We start from the raw sequence: 22,442 nt of genomic DNA, 5'->3' as shown, positions 1-22,442 counted from the left end.
ATCTCCAATTTTATAATGTACTCAAGCCAAGAGGTTCAAGAAAAACAAATCGTATAAATTTTGCCACAAGAGATAAATTGGAGTGGCTATAATTATTAAGTCATTTAGTGTAATGTTTGCATTGTAAAATTTAAGCCATCATCAATCTCACCAATTAACCTTAAGTCCAAATCTTATAACCCAAAGATTAGCAATCTTCTCCCATAAAAACAAACAACAGGAAAATGCCAAATTACAAAACAAAATATCATTTATTCCTCAAAAATAAATAAATAAATATTGATAAAATATACTCTCTTTACAACTGAACTATTTGCTTACTAAATGACTTTCATCCTACAATATATAATATGCTTACAAAATAATTATTTTTAAAAATTACTGCGGGGCTTCCCAGGTGGTGCAGTGGTTGAGAGTCCGCCTGCCGATGCAGGGGACTCAGGTTCGTGCCCCGGTCCGGGAGGGTCCCACATGCCGCGGAGCGGCTGGGCCCATGAGCCATGGCTGCTGAGCCTGCGCGCCCGGAGCCTGTGCTCCGCAACGGGAGAGGCAACAACAGTGAGAGGCCCACGTAGCGCCAAAAAAAAAAAAAAAAAAAATTACTGTGAAATGAAAATGGTTCAATAAGCTACTCATTTGGACAAAATTGCTGAACTTATAATTGTGACATTTGAGCAAGTTATAGAAAAAAATAGCCAATCATTCATTTGCGTAACAGGATGCCTAATTTAGGCCCTGGATAATCATCCTAAGAAACATGAAAAAACTTCTTTAACATTATAAAAACCCAGAAAACCCATATTTTGGCATCATTATTCATTATTTTCTCAGGAGTGTATGTTCCTTTATAGAATATTTCCTTTTACAAAATAATAGGGGAAAAGTGATGTTCCTTCTTTAATAAATGATTTTTGCATTATTTAATAATTACATAACCTCATTTCTCCCTCCTATCTTGATAGTAAGGAATGCAGCCTTAAATTTAATCATTATTTCTGGTCCTGCATTATCATGGTTTGCTTGTGTCTACCTTTTAAAAACATTTTTTAAAAATGTGTATTCTGCTTTGAGTAGTCTCAGTTTATACAAATGTTTTACTGTAGGTCAGCTCAAACCCTTTTTAGAAGCAGCCAGGTTATAAATTCTATATAAAAATATCATAGGAAATGAAAACCTTCTGTCACAACAGGACTCTGAGTTAAAAGTGGCCATTGGTATATTTAAAAGTAAACAATTTATATTTCATAGGGACACATGTTGAAAGACATCCAAGCTCTTTTTTTAAACACTTTTGTAGATGAAAAAAATCCACATTCTTAAATTTGGCCATTAAGTTATACAGTATCTGGGTCATATTTTATATTGGAATGCCACAGTATAAAAACATTCAGTCCAAGGCCAAAAAATGTATTAATTACATTAAACTTTATATATTTTAATAAGAAACTATGTTTGTAATGTTTATAGGTAAATTCAGAAGTAAAACTGGCGATGGTCAGTATAATACACAAAGCATATGACAAGACAGTCAATAAAATGTTGGAAAAAGGAAAATATCTAATCTATTTACAACTGTAAAGTCATATTCATTTCCTCTATGATTTGTCCAGATACCTTTTTCACTAGCTTACATTGCTGGTTAAATATAGTTGACTTATGAATTAACCATTTGCAGAAGTGCCCTATTTAGGATATATACTTTAAACATCAATTAATACAACTGTCTAAAAGAGCAACACTAAAAAACCGGATGTTTCTCCCCTACAAAATACCACCTGACTCACAACAACATATATTTACTTAACATCACTGAAATCAGTTGAGATGAAAAAAGGCAGAATTCAAAAAGGTATTATTTCCTACATCAATATAATTATTTAGGCATGTCTAGATAGACAGATAGATAGATAGGGTGTATGTATTTGACTTAAAAGGATATCTTGTTAATTTACCTGCAGTCACGCACTAAAGATGTGTCATCAGTCACACCTGGTTTTTCCTGGATGACTACTAGGGTTCACACAGTTCTCTCAGAAATCTGAAAATCCTTTGTGAAATCTAAGGAGTTCTAAAAAGCAGACTTCGGGCTTCCCTGGTGGCGCAGTGGTTGAGAGTCCGCCTGCCGATGCAGGGGACACGGGTTCGTGCCCCGGTCTGGGAAGATCCCACGTGCCGCAGAGCGGCTGGGCCCGTGGGCCACGGCCGCTGAGCCTGCGCATCCGGAGCCTGTGCTCCGTAACGGGAGAGGCCACAGCAGTGAGAGGCCCGCGTCCCGCAAAAAAAAAAAAAATAAAAAAATAAAAATAAAAATATAAAAAAATAAAAAAATAAAAAGCAGACTTCACTGCTAGCAAAGTAGATTTCTACCCATGCCTTTGCTTATGCCTTCTTTTTGTTTTCTCTCTCTTCTTTTAGGTGATTTTATTTCTCACTGATAGTACCACAAGCTGGAAGGAGCAAGGAAAAAGTAAACTCCAATCACTGCAGCTGTTTAGTTAACTACATTGTTATAGTTAACTAAAAAAAACCATATAAAACCAGTGACCACAATTACATTTTTGAATTATCAATGTATTTCAATTGTCTAAACTATTCATCTGTAATTTTTCCTTAGTAGTTAGCCATGAGATGAACCCTAGAGGATTTTGCCTCTTCATCCCCATTCTAGCCCTCCCCCAATAATTCAGTCTGCAGTACTTAAACCAAAAATTACCTGCAGTCATGCACTAAAGATGTGCGAAATGCAATTTCAAAGCAGAAGGAGGGCAAACAAAGGCTAAGAAACTGACGTTTATTGAGCCCCTACATAGGTCACAAGTACTACACAAGAGGTTTTATATGTGTTATGTCTCTGGTGATGCAAAGGGGTCAAGGGAAGTACCAGGCAGTCACACTGAATTGATAGCAAGTGTGAACGTGCTGTGTCAACCATAACATGCATAATTAGGAACACTTTTCAAAATCTGATATGTCAAAACAGGGCCAAAGTCTAGTCAAAGATGACTAGAACTTTATTTTTGTCTTCATCCCTATAAAAAGAGAAAGCGCAAATTAAGTCAGGAAAAAAGTAGTAAAAATAATAAAATTTCTCATGAAGCCACTCAAGAAAGCCAGCGTGATCGTTAAACTATCAAGCCAAGTGATCACAAAAGTGCTGGCAAACAGTGTTCTCCTTTTTCTAAAACCACTAGCGCTGATAATATGTGATTAAAAGCCACTTGAATGTCTTGTATAAAACATGAATATAATTTTGATATAGCCATCACTGCTCTTATACTTTCAAATATTTAAGACTTCCAGAAAATGACAAATCATTTCCTTGAAATAACACATACTGAAAGTATGAATTCTGCAGATTCTATAGATGGTTCTCTGAAGGTAAAATGAGATAATATGTTAAAGTATTTTAAATAACAGGCATCCTGAACACAGACTGGTTTTCTTGTTGATCTCTTATTGCTGAATTGTTACAGGAAAGAACAAACACTAATAAGCTAGTGAAATAATTAAAATTTTATTTTATTACAGCTAATATAAAATTTTAAACAAAGGAGGTAATCAATAAATGATTGTTAAATGTAATTGAAATTTTCTGTATAAAGTGAAATCTTGTGCCTTTATAGAGGATATCAACATTTAGGCATGCTAGCTCAGAAAAGCCTAAACGTAGTAACTATGAAAAGTAAGAACACTTGGGGAAATTTGAACACATTCATATTTATTCAAGGACACTCATGATTTTAATCAAAATTGGTAGAATGGTTTTATTTTTTTAAAAAAGAAGGACTTTAGGTTTAACAACCAAAGTTTACAAGGACACTGAGGTGTATGCAGGAACAGGTATATGCAGGCAGCTGCTATAATGGAATGAGCTACAGACTCACTGTAACTCCACTGCTGTCGAACTTTGAGGCAAATTTCCTGCCATTTTTGAGTCTCTATTTTCACATCTGGGAAACAGAATTTTTAAAAATCTGAATCAAATTAAATACATAAAAATACCCCCTTTTTTTTTGGGGGGGGGGGTGGTACGCGGGCCTCCCACTGTTGTGGCCTCTCCCGCTGCGGAGCACAGGCTCCGGACGCGCAGGCTCAGCGGCCACGGCTCACGGGCCCAGCCGCTCCGCGGCAGGCGGGATCCTCCCGGACTGGGGCACGAACCCGCGTCCCCTGCATCGGCAGGCGGACTCTCAACCACTGCGCCACCAGGGAAGCCCAAAAATACACACATTTTAAGAACTCATTTATATTAAACTTTTGCTCTGCATGTAGGAAGTGAAATGACTACGCTTTAAAAATGGAAGAAAAAAGTGGGGAGGGGCTTGATTTAAAAACAAACAAACAAATAAGACAGTATCCCTTCAGAGTGCACGGTTATCTCCCTGAGGTCCCATTTCCTCTGCTGGGATTCAAATGTATCACAGAAATTTATGGTGCTTAAAGGGGTAAACCATTTCCAAAATAGAACATCTTTCTAAAACAGCATGTTAAAACTAGGTTCCCTGCCCCCTCCCACAGTCACCCTAAAAGAAGGAACACAAACACACACACACACACACACACACACACACACACACAAGACATAAATTTGTATACTAGGCTCACAAACCCATATACTCAAAATAAGTTTCAGAAAAGAAGAAATTATGAGGTAACTAAGGAATGTTCCTCCAAAATGAATTGGTACAACAAGAACAAAGTCTAAATCATTCAAAAGTAAACCAAACAACACAATATAAAGTAACCCGTCCCCACCCAAGGAAAGGAACATTTTAGGATATAAACTTACTGCACTACCTTAAAAGCAAAGATGATGAGACCAGCCACGAATGCCAATTGAAAAAATAATAATAATAAAGTTGCTCCTATTTCTTGAGACTGTACCCTTGCCTTATTCCAATTAGAGTTAGAAACTCTCTGGAATGATCTGCTGAGTTGTTTATACAAACTGTGCTATGATATTCTTCAAATCATCTCCAAGAATTTAAATGAAATGTAAAGTTATAGCCAATGCAATCATTCTTTGAACGTCAATTCCGATTTATGACAATATTTTAACCCATGTAAAGAACTATACAAAACATAAGGCTTTGGTAGCAAAGATGAATGGCTTCCTTTTAGGAGTTTTAGATTCCAGCACAGTTATTCAGGACTTGCCTTTTAACCTCATAAAATCTCTGGGTATTCTTCTCTCCGCAAACCAACTCCCCACCACCACTTCCCTGTGTTTGTCACCAACACCACCATACCTCCTGGTCATTTAGTTTAAAAACTTAAAAGCATCTACCATTCATCCCTCCCTTTATTCCCACAACTTTCTCCCTCTGCGTTCTCACTGCTATCACTTTTTAATAATCTGACTCAACCTCATTATTGAAATAATACAATAGCTCTAAACTTGTCTCCCTGTCTCCAGCAGTAATAAAGGCATTTTGAAAAATGAACGCTTTTCATAACGAAAAGGCATGGTACAATTCACTTGTCTTGGTAACCTAGAAGTCCCAGACGTTCAAAAATAGAAGAATGGGATGGGATGCGGCTTTGAGCAGGCAAAACAGATGTCAGGAAGTCCTGTCTTTAAAGTTCATGTGCTTTACCTAGGATATGCACTAAAAATCGTACTCTGGGCATATTTATTCTTCTTTTACTAGCAGTTTCTAGTATCAACTGAAATTTTTATTTATATAAAACACGACATTTTATAATGGTACCAAATAAATTATTATATATATAATAAATATTATTTTGAAGCCAAATTTTCTCCAGATACAGACACTTACAAAAGACCAACCACATATTTTTAGTGTCAGAAGGTACTAAGTGGCTCCCTGCACTCAACCACCCAAACCCAGGGGAAAAATAAAGACTAATGAAGATCCCTACTTACATTAGAAAATTTTGAAAAAGAAGAAAGAGTAACAGTATCAGGGCAGGTTTCAGATGGGGGCAGGATAATGCTGTACTGTCCTGTCACTCAATGGCCTCCAGGTTCACTCATTCTGGCCTACTTTGAGAGAAGACATTTTCCTGTGGATCAGGTATAGTCTATGCCACCGCCTCAATGAACACCATTTTGTGCTTTGATAGAAAGAGAAGTAGGGACTTCCCTGGCGGTCCAGTGGTTGAGACTCCCCACTCCCAACGCAGGGGGCCTGGGTTCGATCCCTCATCAGGGAGCTGGATTGCGCATGCCGCAACTAAGGAGCCCGCACACCACAATGAAGATCCCGAGTGCTGAAACTAAGATCCAGTGCAGCCAAATAAATATTAAAAAAAAAAAAGAGAAGTAAAATAACAAGTAAAAGTAAGACCTGTCACATACCATTCTACCCAAATCAAGACAGCGAGCTCCAAAGACTTAAAAGGCACACAGAAACAAACTATAGAAATGCAGGGGGCATTAAAACTGGTTTGGGTTCATTAAAAAGAAATGGTGGTTTTTATGTCCCGGGGTTGCTAATATTTCCACTGGTGGTATATTTCAGTTTAAAAAGCAAAGAGTTATTACGCAATTACTTTACAATATACAAATGTAAACCTGGAGTGTCAGAAGTAAATAGAGACCTCAGGTGTAGGCCATCAGGACCTTCCTTCCACCAGCATAAAATTAAAATCCACTCACACCTGATCATCTTGGTTCAGAAAACTGTCCCTGCTGGGTTCCCACTGGTCCAGTAGGAAAAGGCATTAGACTGTGCATTACAAAGACAAGATTTCATTGCCCTGCAGCTTCCTTATTTGTCTTTTCTACCCCCCACTTTAGCAGGAGGCCATAAAGTTACCTGGAATATGTACTTTTCAACTTCTCACATGGACTTTTCTTCTCCCCAGGCTTCCCCGACTCATATACATCAGACTCCCAAACTGATCCCATGGGGAGAGAGGGGAACGTCTGCAATCCCTGAGATGTTGGAGACGGAGTCCACAAGAAGGCCCACGGCTCCCGCATGACCTAAAGAATAAGGCTAGGCGCTCAACTAGGCAACCCCAAATCCTTAAATATGTTCAAAAGCAAATGGCTCCTAAGAATTTGGGAGAGGGGCCACCAAGGGCATATACACAAGCTGTTACGGAAGATTTCAAGATGGCTGCACTTCTCTCATTCAACTTCTTCCTGAAAGCAGAGGGTTCATTTTATCAGCACTTTGCTTATATACTAACAAACAAAGCCTTTAACGTAAACTCTAGGAGTCGGAACATGCTCTAACATTCATTTTTCAGACAAGGACACACACGTCCTGAGAAGTGACATGAATTGCTCAAGACCAGAACCTTGGCTGAAACTTAATCCTGCCTGCCATACAGCATCATCATTACGACAGGTCTCCAGGTCAATACATACCATTTTATCAAAACAAAGTCATCGGGGCTTCCCTGGTGGCGCAGTGGTTGAGAGTCCGCCTGCCGATGCAGGGGACGCGGGTTCGTGCCCCGGTCCGGGAGGATCCCACATGCCGCGGAGCGGCTGGGCCCGTGAGCCATGGCCGCTGAGCCTGCGCGTCCGGAGCCTGTGCTCCGCAACGGGAGAGGAGGCCACAGCAGTGAGAGGCCCACGTACCGCAAAAAAAAAAAAAAAAAAAACAAAGTCATCATTCCTTCCATACAAGTCATTATAAGCCGTTCACTTTCATTTCTGTGAGAAGGGGGAGAAAAAGGCAAGTGATATAAAATGCTTCTAATGAATCATTTTTATAATGATCTGGTAGTAAAAAATGTTATAGTTAACTATTTATATCAGTCCAGTCTAATAATCAGGTACTATTTAAAACGAGAACTCTAGAAAATTAGCTATCAATAAATGAATACTAAAAACTATGGGTTTAGTTTTAGAATTAATGTTCTCACACACGCTGAGTGTGGACAACATGCACAGAGGCACACAGCACGCAGATCCCACTGCAAACGAACACTACTCTGAACACTTTAAAAAGTCAATGACAGCCCGGTAATGAAACAAAGGGAAAAAATGCACACACCACAATCTAACATTGGATAAAATGCAGGTCGTATGGGAAGAGACAACAATAGTACCTGGAAACTTTTTTTTTTTAATAGAATGCATTATGAAGAAAAGTGGTTGAGAAAGCTTAGTCACTTTTTTGTGGCTTAAAGCTTTTTTCCCCTCTTTTATTCCAGGCTTAAACAAAGTTCAGTGGGGCATCAAACTGCCTGTTTTAAATTACAGTCTGTATTTTAAAATAGAATGCATGCACGGCATGTTCCTGAAGCTAGGGGGTGGGAGTGTTATTCACGGAAAATTGAAGGCTTGTTGAGTCAATAATCTTCTTTCACACAGTAACAATTTTCAGCTAAAATTTCTTGACCCAAACAAAGGAAAACGAGACCATTCAGTTATTTTACAATTTAGCAAAGGCAAAGAAAAAAGATGGGAAAGAGAGAGACACCTCTAAAATTTTACATTGTGAAGGAAAAATAGAAATTTTTGCTCTCAGGTAAGAACCTTCTCTACATGTATTTATTTCCTCTCCTAAACTGACAGTTAATATTCAAAATACTTCCTTCCAGTTCAAAAGAAAAATAAAAGCAATTAACCAGTCCACAAATGCTACTCTGAGCTCCTGTTGGTTATGTATCTCTTGTTACATACTACAGATGTGTGCCTTCAGTTACATACAAAGTGGAAATCTGCAAACTAAAATTTACTTCCCAGCTAACTTGGATAATGTAAAGTAAAATGCATTCAACTCAACGTCTTACAATGGCCATGCCTGTATAATGTGGAGGAAGCCCGCTACCCCTTCTAGATACCAGTGAACAGGAGAAGCACCAGGAAGAAAAGGAGGCGGCTTTCTGGCTCAACATGCCAAGAACTGCCATTTGTGGAAACTGAAACGGCAGATTAAAATATGAAAAGGTACCTCTTGAACATCACTCGTTTTTTCGTTCTAGCATAAAAAATTAAAATTAAAACTCGAAGGAGCTAGGCTGCTGCTAACTGTCTTACTGGAGCCCCCATGCCCACATGTGAGAATCCCTCACACACACGGTTCTTTGTGGTTTGTACTAAAGCCCAACACTGCTGCTCACCCCCTTGTGCTCAGAGACGGCCCTCTGGTAAAAGAGGCTTATGTCCAGGTATGGTTCTGCGGCTATTTGCATTCAGACCTGACAGTTACGTGCACCCCAGCCTGTGAGGCCACAGAGGAGGCTCCATGGCCTCTCACAGGTCATCTGAAGAGCCGTAAAGGCTGGTCAAAACCTTCCAGTCTCCCATTTGTTACAGCAAAACTTGTATGCTGACTTTCCTATTAGCCAGGAATATCTGCATTTATCACCGCTTACTTAATGAGCCTCATTTATCAACTATAGATCATAGTTATCCTTCTATTATCAAAACCAATATCCTGAAAATCAGTTATGTTTCAGCCTCTCTTCATCTCGAATTCTGTCTAGTGTCTATTTTTGACAGTATTACTTTATTATTTGTTTGGAATTGACAGTCCCATAAAATGGGTTAAAATTCATTTCCCCCGTATTTTAAATGGAAAGCTTTAGAATATTACGTAAAAAAGGTCTACAGGAGGTATGCTCAGTTCAAATGTGTTTCTAAAAATTAAATGAATTTCTGAAAATAATGCATCACCACTAAGCAAATACCTCAGCTATAATGAATTTAGAATTATCCATTTATTTCAAAAGGACTGAAAGATCTCAAATTAGAAACACTTTGCACACAAACATTCGAGTTATTTAAAAACAAACTATAGTTCTTTTTAAATATTAATTTATTCAAGATTTCCAAATATTTAGCCTGCTGTAACCTGGAAGAAATCCAAACTGGTAAGGTTTTATTGAACATTCATTTACGGAACAAATATTCAAGTGGAAGATTGTTTTGAAAGAGAGAGAAACATACCTTCCCACTTCCTACGACTTCTTACCTTGCTCAAGGTTCGAGTATTTCCCCTATTTTCAAAATATCACAAAAATACTCTGGGGGATAAAATTACAGAATATCTCATCTTAAAGAAATAATCCATGTGGGAAAATAAACATCTGTCAGAGTCACTATCACTTTTCCTAAATTAGGACTTTCAAGTAAGGTCTTTTCATATTTCTCTCAAACTGAATCCAAAAAGAACTGTCGTCTCCATATAGAATAGACCAGAGACTAAAATTACATTTGCAAATTATGGTAAATCCTAGGTAAGAAACAGAATGTTGTACGCTCCATTTAACACTTCTCCAAGATATCAAAATGTGTCTGTACCTTCAGTTTCAAAGTTATGCAAATGGTTAACTGTGTCTGCAGATGCTCTCGCTGACAAGACACACCCTTCAGAGAACCTCTCGCTCCATTCACCAGGTGCCCACTTTTTAAGACTTCCATGACTTCAAGCCTCAACATACCCTGATAACATTTAGGAAACACTGATAACAGACAGCTGATGTCTTCAGCTGCACACAGGGATTATCACTGCTTGAACACTGAGAGAAGGGGGACAACAGATTAAATTTCTCTTTTTATTAACTTAGTTTTTAATGTTCAGGATGATTTGAGAACGATCAATCAACAGAAGACAGTTACACTCTTAACCTTTTAATGACAACCACTTAATTCAAGCTCAAGATACAAATAAAAAAAAAGTTTGGAAAAAGTTCATTCAGCAGCCAAACATCTAATTCTTACCTGGTAGATTTTAACTTTTGCAAAAACCTGACAACTAACAGGTTAAGATCATCTTAACAATTGGTATTCTTAGATGGATTGAGAACTTGGTAAATGCAAAACCCAGTTAAAAACTGCTCCGCCTAGCTTTTCCAATAGTTTCTAATTGTTCATAGGAACTATATTATCAAATCCACACACTTAAAATGTCCCTATTAACATATCATTTTTCATACATGCTTTCCAAAGTACATGACCATTTACCCCTAACCCAACGTGTGTCATTAAAGATTAATAAAACAAACACACACACAGAAGTATTCTTTTTCAGTAAAGGGAAATCATTGCATGCTCTGTTGCTAATACCTAACTCCCAAAGAATATTCTTGGTAATAACAGTTTTTCAACCATTCTCTTTCAGGCTTCCAATATCCTGTTTAACACCCTCTATTTCAAAGAACAACCAGCACATACTACCTCCTTCCTTTCACAAAGGGGAAAAAGAATACGTTTTATCTAAACCTCAATACTTCCTTCTAATTGCAAGCTCAACAAAAGTAACAAAAGTGCCATAAGCACTGTTCCACAGGACATTTAGGGTTTTTACTAAACTTGGACAGATCAAACTCTTTTCATGTCAACCTCTTTAAATGTTTCCTATTTAAGAAAGAAAGGGTCAGAAAGAGGTTTTCAATGACCTGATGGGCCTTCGCAAAGGCCTTTAGAATATGACTGATCATACTCTGTATCTTAGTTAAACAGAATAATGGACCTGCTATCTGAAATACAAACCAGTGGCAGGTCTCTCTGAAGAAAACACAAATAAGTTATTTCTAAACTGAGGAGTATCAGCAACTCTTCAGGTCCCTGGAGGAGAAAGCACTATTTGCTTAGAGCAAGGAAATTACGGTAAATCCTAGGTAAGAAACGGAATGTTGTACGCTCCATTTAACACTTCTCCAAGATATCAAAGTGTGTCTGTACCTTCAGTTTCAAAGTTATGTAAATGGTTAACTGTGTCTGCAGATGCTTTATAATAATAGTATAAACATGTATTTACTGTATTCACTGAAATCATGATTACTGTTTGTCAATTTATTCACTTTTACAATTAAAAATATACATTATGGTGGTCCAGCGCATAAGACTCTGTGCTCCCAATACAGGGGGCCCAGGTTCGACCCCTGGTTGCGAAACTAGATCCCGCACGCATGCCACAACTATCAGCACGCATGCCGCAACTAAAAGATCCCGCATGCCACAGCGAAAAGCCTGCGTGCCACAACTAAGACCCAGCGCAGCCTAAATAAATATTTTTCTTAAAAAATATACATTACTGAGAAAAGAATGTTTCACACTACTTTTAGATTAATTATACAAAAGTGCCCACTTTTTCTTCTCTTGAAGGTTAAGGTTACCAAAGTAAAACTCAAATGTCATTTTATAATAAAAGAAAATAGTTTTAAGAATAAAACCACCCTGCCAATACAGATACCACATTCATATAATCCTTTAGTATCAGTAGCATATGGAGAACATAGGCTCTCCTGATGCCAATTCAATACCTTGGAAAAGATCCTGTAAGCAATTAAAAGAAAATTCTGCAACTAGGGGAAGAATGTACTTAAAAATTCTTACATAAATTCTATTAGGAAAATACTTACTGAATAAAACATAATAAATACTGTGAAAAGATCCTAGTCTGTTGAGGGTGAGAGGGAGAGGCAAGACAACTATAAAAGTAACTGCAATAGGGCTTCCCTGGTGGCGCGGTGGTTGAGAGTCTGCCTGCCGATGCAGGGGACGCGGGTTCGTGCCCCGGTCCAGGAAGATCCCACGTGCCGTGGAGCGGCTGGGCCCGTGAGCCATGGCCGCTGAGCCTGCGCGTCCGGAGCCTGTGCTCCGCAACGGGAGAGGCCGCAACAGTGAGAGGCCCGCGTACCGCAAAACAAACAAAAAAGTAACTGCAATAAAAGGATGACTAGTAAATGCCATAAGAGATGAAAAAGTTAAAAAAGACTCAACAAAAAATGTATTAAATCATATTTTGGGGGTCAGTGTAAATTGAGATATACTCAATGTTTATAAAATAAAGGAGTTGATAAGCTATAGCATTTGTTTAGACCTTCCACTGTACAGTTTACTTAATGATGGCTTCACTTCGTATCAATATTAGAGGTAGAAAAAAACTATAGAATGTGCTCAAATTTTAAGTGATAATATTCCAAGGAGATAGAGTCAGTTCTTCAAGCTAATTTTTATATCACATGCTATATGTTAAAATTTGTTAGTAACGGTAACACCAAGGATATGTAAGCTAATGAACCTCAACAGGGAGAAGGCTATATGATTAAGAGGTATAGAAAGCAGTAGACATTATTAAGGAAGATTTGTTCTGAGCTTAGGTCTGAGTGCATTAAGTGAAAAGTAAATATTACTGGTCATGGCACCAAGACAACAAGACGACAAATATTAAGTTATCAGTCATTGGCTTTATGTGGATGACCTGAAGAACTCAGTCAGATGGAAAACACAACTGCATTAGCTACTGAAGATCACCAAGAACTTAATGAAATGCAAATATAGACAAATACCAATTTAAACAATGGTGAGAGGACAACTTGCTGAGAGAAGCAAATTCTAGATCTAGCATAAGAAAATGCCTTGATTTCTTGTAATGGAAAGTTAACTGTATAACAAAAATACACTACAGAAAATACCCCACATGCAGAAAAACATTACAAACTCTATCAGTCTAACTCAACTTAAGCAAAAAATTAAGAAACAACTACTTAAGAAGCTTCCTTCTCACAGTCATATACATAATGGATAAAGATTATACATTAGAATCATTTTTACCACATATTTTTAAACATAAGATAAGACCCACAATTTCCTTGGTTCAAAATTACAAAACGAGAGATTACAAATATGATGGATGACCTTTAACCTTAAGTAAAAAGACAAAATTTGCATCACTAACACTTGAAAAGGAAAAAACACAGCAGAAATCTACAAAAGACCTAATAAATTCAGATGTGATAACAAATACAGTTTCATGGTACTTATAGAATCAATTTATCCAAGTTAGAGTAAAAATACATATTAGAGCCATATAGAATACCAACAAATCTCTCCCCAAAATTGTAATTACCTTTGTTTTAGATAACGTATTGATGCAGTGTCTATATCAATAAAAATACATTTCTAAACTCTACATAGAAGAACTTTCTACACAAACAAAACCTGTTGAAAGAAAAGTGGAACACCAAAATTCATTTAAATAAAGCCAATTTTCATCTTAACAGATTGGGGGCAGGAGGTTTAGGTAGGTACAACCAACCAATCTACAATTTGTCCTTTATTCAGTAACTGATGCTTCTATGTACTCAGCATAAAACCTGGAAACTTTCCTCTCTAAAAAAAGATTATTGAAATGTTATTGAGTATATGGGTATGGTATGCGCCAAATGTCATGTATAACAACATTCTTTACAAATGCCGGTTCTCCAATGTTTAGAAGTAACATAATAAATCTTACTTAATGTAAACATGTTTGAAATTCAAATTAAAATCACAATTAAAATCAGCATGCTATTTATCTGTGAGTTACAAAAACAAAAAAGAAACCACCAATTAGGGCGTTTCTTTTTTTAATAGCTTTGTAAGGAAATTTATATTATGAGCAACCTTAAATCCCCTAGGGAAGGAAGATAGACATTAAAGAATAAAGTTAGCCAATGTATGTATACAAACAGAACAATCCAAAAGACTTAAACTGTTGAAGAATATATTGGTTCACTTCCTAAAATACTCTGAGCTCCTTTTCCAGTAATCAACTCTGCACCATCCCAAAGCAGGGCTCTTCAGTTTTCTGGGACTACCACACTTCATTCCCCCACAATTATGCTGTAAAGTTAACTGAAAGTCAGCCATTGATTCCAAAGCAGAGCAATGAAAAGAAGCATAGCCTAGTAGGTGACACAGAAGTTCAAGTGGATATGAAGAAAGCAGTACGCTGCAAACTATTCTTATAGCTATGTAGAAAATCGGTATCAATCTTTAACAAATTCTCCAACCTGTAAAAGAGTACACATCACCAGCCAACGACAAACCTAAAAGGTAGAGCTTATCTAAAACACTAAAAATCCTGTGGTAAAAAAGTCAAATTCACTGTCAACCACTGCCCACCTTCCCATGAGTCAATTTAAATTTCCTAAAACCACGAGCCAATTCCCAAATGTTCAGCAAATGTTGCATTTATCAACAGCATTCACGTGCATTTGTAGATGCAGGTGCGCGCGCATGCACGCACACGCACACGCACATACACACACACACACACACCATGGTCACCAAGCTGTGAATTATCTGCTGAAGAAAAAAGCTTACAGCTTAGTACACAGAGTCCATTACCTTTTTCATTCCTTCAAAAACCAAATAACTAGATAAGAAATATTCCAATGTGACTAAAAAATGACCACAGTAAATTTTACCCACTTCCCACCATAGAAATAAAACCTGTAAAAATTAGGGTTTCAAATACATGTGCATCAGATTCAAAGATATTACACATCCTGTAGCCATCACTTACCTTCTACTATATGGCTACATATAACTTAAAAATGGGTATGGTGTGTGCCAAATGTCATGTAAAACATTCTTTACAAATGCTGGCTCTCAAATGTTTAGAAGTAACATAATAAATCTTACTTAATGTAAACATGTTTAAGATTCAAATTAAAATCATGGCTAGTCTGAGTACCTGTCTTAAATATGACTTCTTAATAGAGATTAAGCAATAACAATGTCTTCACATCAAAATATTTTAACAAGAAAACATATATAAAAATTTGTTTGCACAAATATATTCTTTGAATTTTTAAGGAATATCTCATTTAAATGAGGTTGCCCATGGGGGGATTAAAAAAAGAAAATTAAGCACAGGTGAACTATTTAAGGGCATTAACATGTAACCTATAATTTAGCTACTACTCTAGTCAATATATACCCAATAATTTGCTAATGGAAATACTTATAGGCTGTATTTTCCAATTTTAAACTAAAATACTTTCTTTTGGGTGAAAAAAGACTGGGTGACTTCTCGTTACATGAAGTCCCAGAAGAAATTCAAACTACCACTGGATGCTTTATCTCATTCTTTGCCAAATGGGAATTTCCTTTACATATAGATACCTCTGTTCTGAATCACTACCGGAAAGCAACAGGCTATGCAAAGCACCAACTGTACAAAAGAAACACCTTTCTGCCACAAAACCTATCAGCCAAATAAAAGCTTCCAATTGGACTTAGAGATACCTACAACACTGGACTCGGAGACACCTACAAATGAAATAGACTTATTTAGGACTACACAGCTCCTTTGAGAAGGAAACTGTAAAATAAAAATTAATAAAGCACAAATATATCTGAAATCCATAAGCTTCTCCCCCAAGTCTCAATATAAAGTAGAATAAACAAAAACCAATGCTCTTTTTAGAAATCTGTAACTCATTGAATTTCCAAATCAGTACATTTAATAATCTTACTGGTAAACTTGATGGTCTTTCTTGTTGTATTAAGTTCAAGTCTTCATGGTTGGGTTTTCCAGGAGCCAGAGGAGGTTGAGACCTAGTTCCATAGCCTTCCTGAGACATATCCTAAACAAACACAAATATAAAGAAATATCTCAGTGAGTTATAAGCTTCTTTGGCAATCAAGATGAAGCAAAGGCTTATCACAAAGTATCAACTCATCTTACGTTTAAGCAGACATCTATGTTATAATTATCATTTCTGTAACACTTTCTCAAAAGCAAAGCTAAAATACAAAAAGGCAGTGAATCATCAAGAGCAAGAATACATATAATTAACAATTAAATTTATTATGCAACCATACAGCCTAAAGACCATATTTGAGTTCTGCAGGAAGGTGACAGTCAGTAATAGAAGGGGAAGAAAGCCAGCTATAGCCAAACTCTCTTAAACCACAGCAAACCAGCAGCCCATGTTATTGTTTAATTCTGATTTTGGTTGAACCGTCTTTAATATTACCTTGAAAATGTAAAATAATTAATGAAAACTTTATTATCAACTGACTGACTTTTAATATGCCCTCTCAGCAACCCACAAAACAACACAGTTATTAAGCTGACAGTATCCTGGGGTTTCTACAAAACCAATAAACACTCACGTGTAGAATTTCATGTTCACGTGGCACAGTTACCAAAGAACCACAATAAAGGATACAACAGCAGCGGGGAACAAAACACACTACAAAAACCTACTGAGGTAGAGAAACTTATCAGTAACATGGCCTTTCTGGCATCCTGTTGAACACTTTTCCAGGTTCTGCATGGCTACTGAGGTAGAGAAACTTATCAGTAACATGGCCTTTCTGGCATCCTGTTGAACACTTTTCCAGGAGGAATTCTGCATGGTTTCAGTATTATGCTGAAATATAAACCAAATACCACACCAAACTTACTGTATGTCAGATCCCTAGCTGTTTAACTATGCACACGCTCAGTTACTAAACATTCTACCCCCATTTACACCCGAGGTCAAAGAGCAGGACAGAGTGTAAAATGCTTATTACAGCCTGTCTTCATTGGCACTGAAAGCTGAAGAACCCGTTTCTGACTGGGAAGAAAAAAACAGAATATGGAAAATATGACTTAAAAATCAAATTCTCTCCATCTTCCCTGTCAGTTTAAGTATGTGTTGGAATTAAAGAAACATCTTATACAAGTTCTACTTCCCCTGTTAAATTCTCAAAATATTACTTTAAAAATTAATGTTAATGAGTTGAAACCCTATAAAAAGCTTCTGCTGCCCCACCCCTTTCTCATACAGTCTACACTTAAAATGACACAGCTTCTTAAGCCAAGAAACTTTGGACCAACAGCTGGTACTGAAAGTACACAAGCTGTACAAACTAGACTTAACTAGCCAAGTGTTGGTGCAACCTGCCTTTAAACAGGCTCTGAAGCAAAGAGCATATGCCAACAATCCAGCATTTCCCAAGCAACTCTCCTTTGTACATAAACCCCCCAAACAACCAATCAAGATATCTAACCTCTAACAGCAGTGCAGGATGCCCAGTCAGTACTATACTTTAGTAAGAGAATTACACTCAGTTGTCCAGGTTTTTACCTGATAACATTTAGGTGAGGTCTCCGAGCACAGGCAGCCCAAGGATATTTAAAAGGGTAGCTCCTCAGTCTGGCTGCTGGCAGAGGTTAACAACTAGACTGTGTGTGTGTGTGGGGGGGGGGGGGGGCGCAAAATCTCTCTCTCTCTCTCTCTCACACACACACACACACACACACTACTTGCTCTGGATCTCAGACTTTCACTTGTCACACGGACTTCCAGCTGCATGTCCTGCAGGTTCCTTTAGATTAACAGCGAGGACTTCAAAATCAAGCCAGGAACAAGGCCTCCGCTCAGGGACCTTCACCCTGTTACAAACCCCCCCCCCCCACGAAGGAGCAGAACAGCCACGCAATGGGCAAACAAACTAGCAGATCCCCACCTGTGCCTCAGACACACACATGAGCACACAAGCTTTACGGGCAGTGCTTAGACACTTGTTTTAGTAAACTGTTAAGAAACAGGAACAGGCTCACATGCCCTATGCTTATAAGCCTTTTACACTTCCTTTTGTTTTCTCTTTGTGGCTAAATGAACTGATATTTAAACGAGCTGAAAAAGACCGTTACAACTACAGTAAATACACATTTTAATGTGGATACTGTCCCCTCTAAAATAAGCAACACTAAACTAACAGACTATGAAAGCCATCAGGAAATTTCACTATGACTTTACATTTCATTTTTTAAGGCTTAAAATTTTTAAATAATTAGATTCCACCAAAATCTCAAACACTATTCTTAACCACAAGAGGCTTTCAGTTATTAAATACAGCTGGAAATAAAACCAAAACAAAATTTAGTAAGAATCACTGAAAATGGAACCTGTTCTGCTTCAATTTATGTTTGAACATAAGGATTAAGTTAACTGAGAGAACATCCAGAAAAGGTACCAAGTTTTAACCTAAAACAACCATCATCTATATATAACTTACACTGGGACTATAAAGTCTACATTTGGCAGCTTTAATAAAGATATAAAAGTTATATATCATAACAGACCTGAGCTTTTTCCCCTTCAGAGCTATATTTATTTTCTGGTAGATACTGATTTTCACCTCAGGAAAAGTAAGTAGGAATAAGTAATTTAGCGGACAATAAGAGGCCAATGTCTATTAGAAAATAAGAAATACGTTTAGCACCATATTTTATAAACAACAACTAAGCACAGCCTTCATGTTTAACACATCACTGCAGTCTCTGATATTCAAAAGTTTAAACCAGTGCGCACTAGTTTGCACACTAGTTCACACACACAGATTGTCACTGTGACAAACACACAGCTGTGACTATTTAAGAGAGCATCACACTGTGATAATGCTACAACGCAAAGGAGCCACACAAGGGAAGTGTGGTTTATCCTTTCAGAGTCCTTTATCAGTATTATTTTTCTTCATCTCACTCACAAGCTTTTCACCACTGACTGATTCTGGTTTTAACCATCCTCATGTTATAGATCAAAGGTAAAACGGAGACTGACTCACAAAACAAAAAAAGCGTGAAAAGAGCTTGAGATAGGGGAATGTACACATTTGTTTCAGAAGTTTTCACTTAGATGTTACTTTTAACAAATGTCTAGGGACTTCCCTGGTGGCACAGTGGTTAAGAATCCACCTGCCAATGCAGGGCACACCGGTTTGATCCCTGGTCCGGGAAGATCCCACATGCCGCGGAGCAACTAAGCCCGCGCGCCACAACTACTGAGTCCGTGAGCCACATGTACTGAGCCTGCACTCTAGAGCCTGCAAGTCACAACTACTGAGCCCACGAGCCACAACTACTGAAGCCCGCGTGCCTAGAGCCCGTGCTCTGCAACAAGAGAGGCCACCGCAATGAGAAGCCCGCACACCACAACAAAGAGTAGCCCCCGCTCGCGGCAACTAGAGAAAGCCCGCGCACAGCAAAGAAGACCCAACGCAGTCAAAAATAAATATAAATAAATAAATTTATTTTTTAAAATGTCTAAACATTTATTGAATACCTTGTATGGACCAGTCCCTTCACTGGGTGCTTAACATCTTACGGTGTGAAGGATGACCAGGAAGGAAACACTAGTTATACTGTGCTATTGTGAGGAAGGATAAGATCAAAACTATGTCCTGGCTCTAGCGTAGAGGCCAAGAGCAGGAGTACTTCTGTTTTCTTTTATAATGAAATGAATTAAGTACTAATGGCAACATGGGACTATGAAGAAAATGTAGAATAAAATGTCAAGGATAGGGCTTCCCTGGTGGCACAGTGGTTAAGACTCCGCCTGCCAATGCAGGGGACAGGGGTTCGAGCCCTGGTCCGGGAAAGATGCCACATGTGGCAGAACGACTAAGCCCGTGCGCCACAACTACTGAGCCTGCGCTCTAGAGCCCGTGCTCCGCAACAAGAGAAGCCACCGCAATGAGAAGCCCGCGCACCACAACGAAGAGTAGCCCCCGCTCGCCTCAACTAGAGAAAGCCCACGCGCAGCAACAAAGACCCAACGCAGCCAAAATAAATAAATAAGTAAGTAACGTCAAGGACACTTATAAAATATCTGAGGGGCTTCCCTGGTGGCGCAGTGGTTTGAGAGTCTGCCTGCCGATGCAGGGGACACGGGTTCGTGCCCCAGTCTGGGAAGATCCCACATGCCGCGGAGCGGCTGGGCCCGTGAGCCATGGCCGCTGAGCCTGCGCGTCCGGAGCCTGTGCTCCGCAACGGGAGAGGCCACAGCAGTGAGAGGCCCGCGTACCGCCAAAAAAAAAAAAAATTGAAAAGGAAAAATATTCCCATGGTATGAGTTCAAAAGATACAAAGAGATAAACAATGAAAAGAAAGACTGTCTCCTACTTCCCAGGATCCCCTCCACAAAGCTTACTGCTAATAGGTTACTTATCTTTCCACAATCATTCAATGCACAACCAAGTATAAATGTGAATTTAAATCCTTTTTCCTTTGAAAACAACTGGAGTGTAGTTGCTGTACACAGTCTATTCTGTGGTCCCTTAACAATACATTATATATCTCCTTCTATATCTGCACCTAAACATCTACGTTATTCTCTCTCTCTTTTTTTTTTTTTGCTATGCAGTATTGTATTAGTCAGTTCTGTGACTTATTTAACCAGTCCCCCACTGATGGACATTTAGGTTGTTCCCGGTCTCTCCCTACTTCATACAGCACTATAATACACATCCCTGTGCATACATCTTCAGCTGAAATATTTCTGTAGCATTGCCCTCCACAAGGGGAACTTCTGCCAAAGGGTTGGTACATTTAAAATTTTGATGGAGGCTGGCAAAGTGCTCTCAGCAAAAGGCGTGTCAACTAACGCTCACAGTCTATCACCTGGCTAACGGTGTTTACCTTCGCATCAGGGTATGCCCAACCACAGTACAAAAGGCAGCAAACTCAGACCAGGGGAGAGGTGGGAGGACTGGTAGACAGTAATAGAAGAAAACAATTTAGACAAACAGTTGTGGTACTAAGAGGCTGGGGAGGCTAAGCCCAGAAGCTAGCAAACACTGGTTGTCTTTAGAGTCCTGCGGAGAGAGCTTCAGATCTGAAACAAAGGCCACAGGGAGCCACTATGGCTTCTAGATCTAGAATGTGATGATTCTCATGTTATTTAAGAAAGGTTTTTCCAATAATCACATGAAGTACAGATGTACTAGAAAGAGAATGATGATGGTACTTATTACTACTGCAATAATCTAAAGTGAGGTGACGAGGACCTGAGTAGCCTCATAGCATCTGACAATTATCTAGGTCAGAATAATTTCTTACTCCTTTTCTCTTCCTGCTTTGGAAACTCCTATCATCAATCCCCAATACTAATGGGAAACAGATAGGGTCCTGGCACGTAAGACACTGTAGTAGAGAGGAGAGCGCAATCAGCTCCACAGAGAAAATGCCTGCTGGCCACACAGGGCTGCCAGTCACGTGAACTCATCACTCTGCCCAAGAAACTTCCCGTGCTACTGACCTATTTTAGTTTGTAGATACATAAATTTTAAATATCCTTTCCAAAAAGAAAACAATATAAACCTATAAAGTATCCACGTCGAGAATGGACCAATCAGCCCCCTGCCTCCTCAGGAACGCCCTAATGGAAAGAGTACGAACTAGGACGGCTGACACTGCAGGCAGGGCTCCGTGACAGGTGCTGTGCGCACTCCGCCTTTACAATAACCCCAGGAGATGGTCCCTTTTATCTATCATCTTGTTTTTTACGACGAGGAAACAAAATCTTAAGCAATTTGCATAGCTAGTGTCTGAGCACATTGCTAGCATCTCAACGTGACGGACAAATCTTCATTTCCACCCTAACTGTACTCTACAGACAACTGTAAGCTTTCAGCACTATCGTCAGGATTTGATGTAATTTTAACTTTTTAAGGTATTATCCTAGCTTCCACCTATTCTCCTAAATTCCCTTTTCAAAAATTATGAATCTTAAGTATTTTGTATGTGGGATACTTCCAAAACATTTAATTATAATATTATGAATTAAAAAGTATTCAAACTCCCACAAATCTGAATACAAGGCCACTCTACCTACTACTCGTTATCATCAAATAGTGGTTTAAGGTCCACAGGCTGATGGAAAACAAGATGAAGAGACCCATCTTGCCTCCTCAGATTATGCTCGCTTAAGGATCCTATGCTGGTTCCTCTCTTTCCCCCCAA

At 38.5% G+C, this 22,442-nt stretch overlaps 1 protein-coding gene across 1 annotated transcript in view; it reads right to left on the bottom strand.

Moving 5' to 3' along the window:
- The window catches only part of ARID1B (AT-rich interaction domain 1B), a 420,200-nt gene that overhangs the window by 249,525 nt on the left and 148,233 nt on the right, over positions 1 to 22,442 (bottom strand). Inside the window, exon 5 of the mRNA XM_007451356.1 lies at positions 16,180 to 16,290. Within this exon, the coding sequence (XP_007451418.1) occupies positions 16,180 to 16,290 (111 nt within the window). The remainder of the gene's footprint in view (positions 1 to 16,179; positions 16,291 to 22,442) is intronic.

The sequence above is a fragment of the Lipotes vexillifer genome, unplaced genomic scaffold (genome assembly GCF_000442215.2).
Source record: "Lipotes vexillifer unplaced genomic scaffold, Lipotes_vexillifer_v1.1 scaffold935, whole genome shotgun sequence".
Classification (NCBI taxonomy): domain Eukaryota; kingdom Metazoa; phylum Chordata; class Mammalia; order Artiodactyla; family Lipotidae; genus Lipotes; species Lipotes vexillifer.
This window is presented reverse-complemented; position numbering and strand designations above follow the sequence as displayed.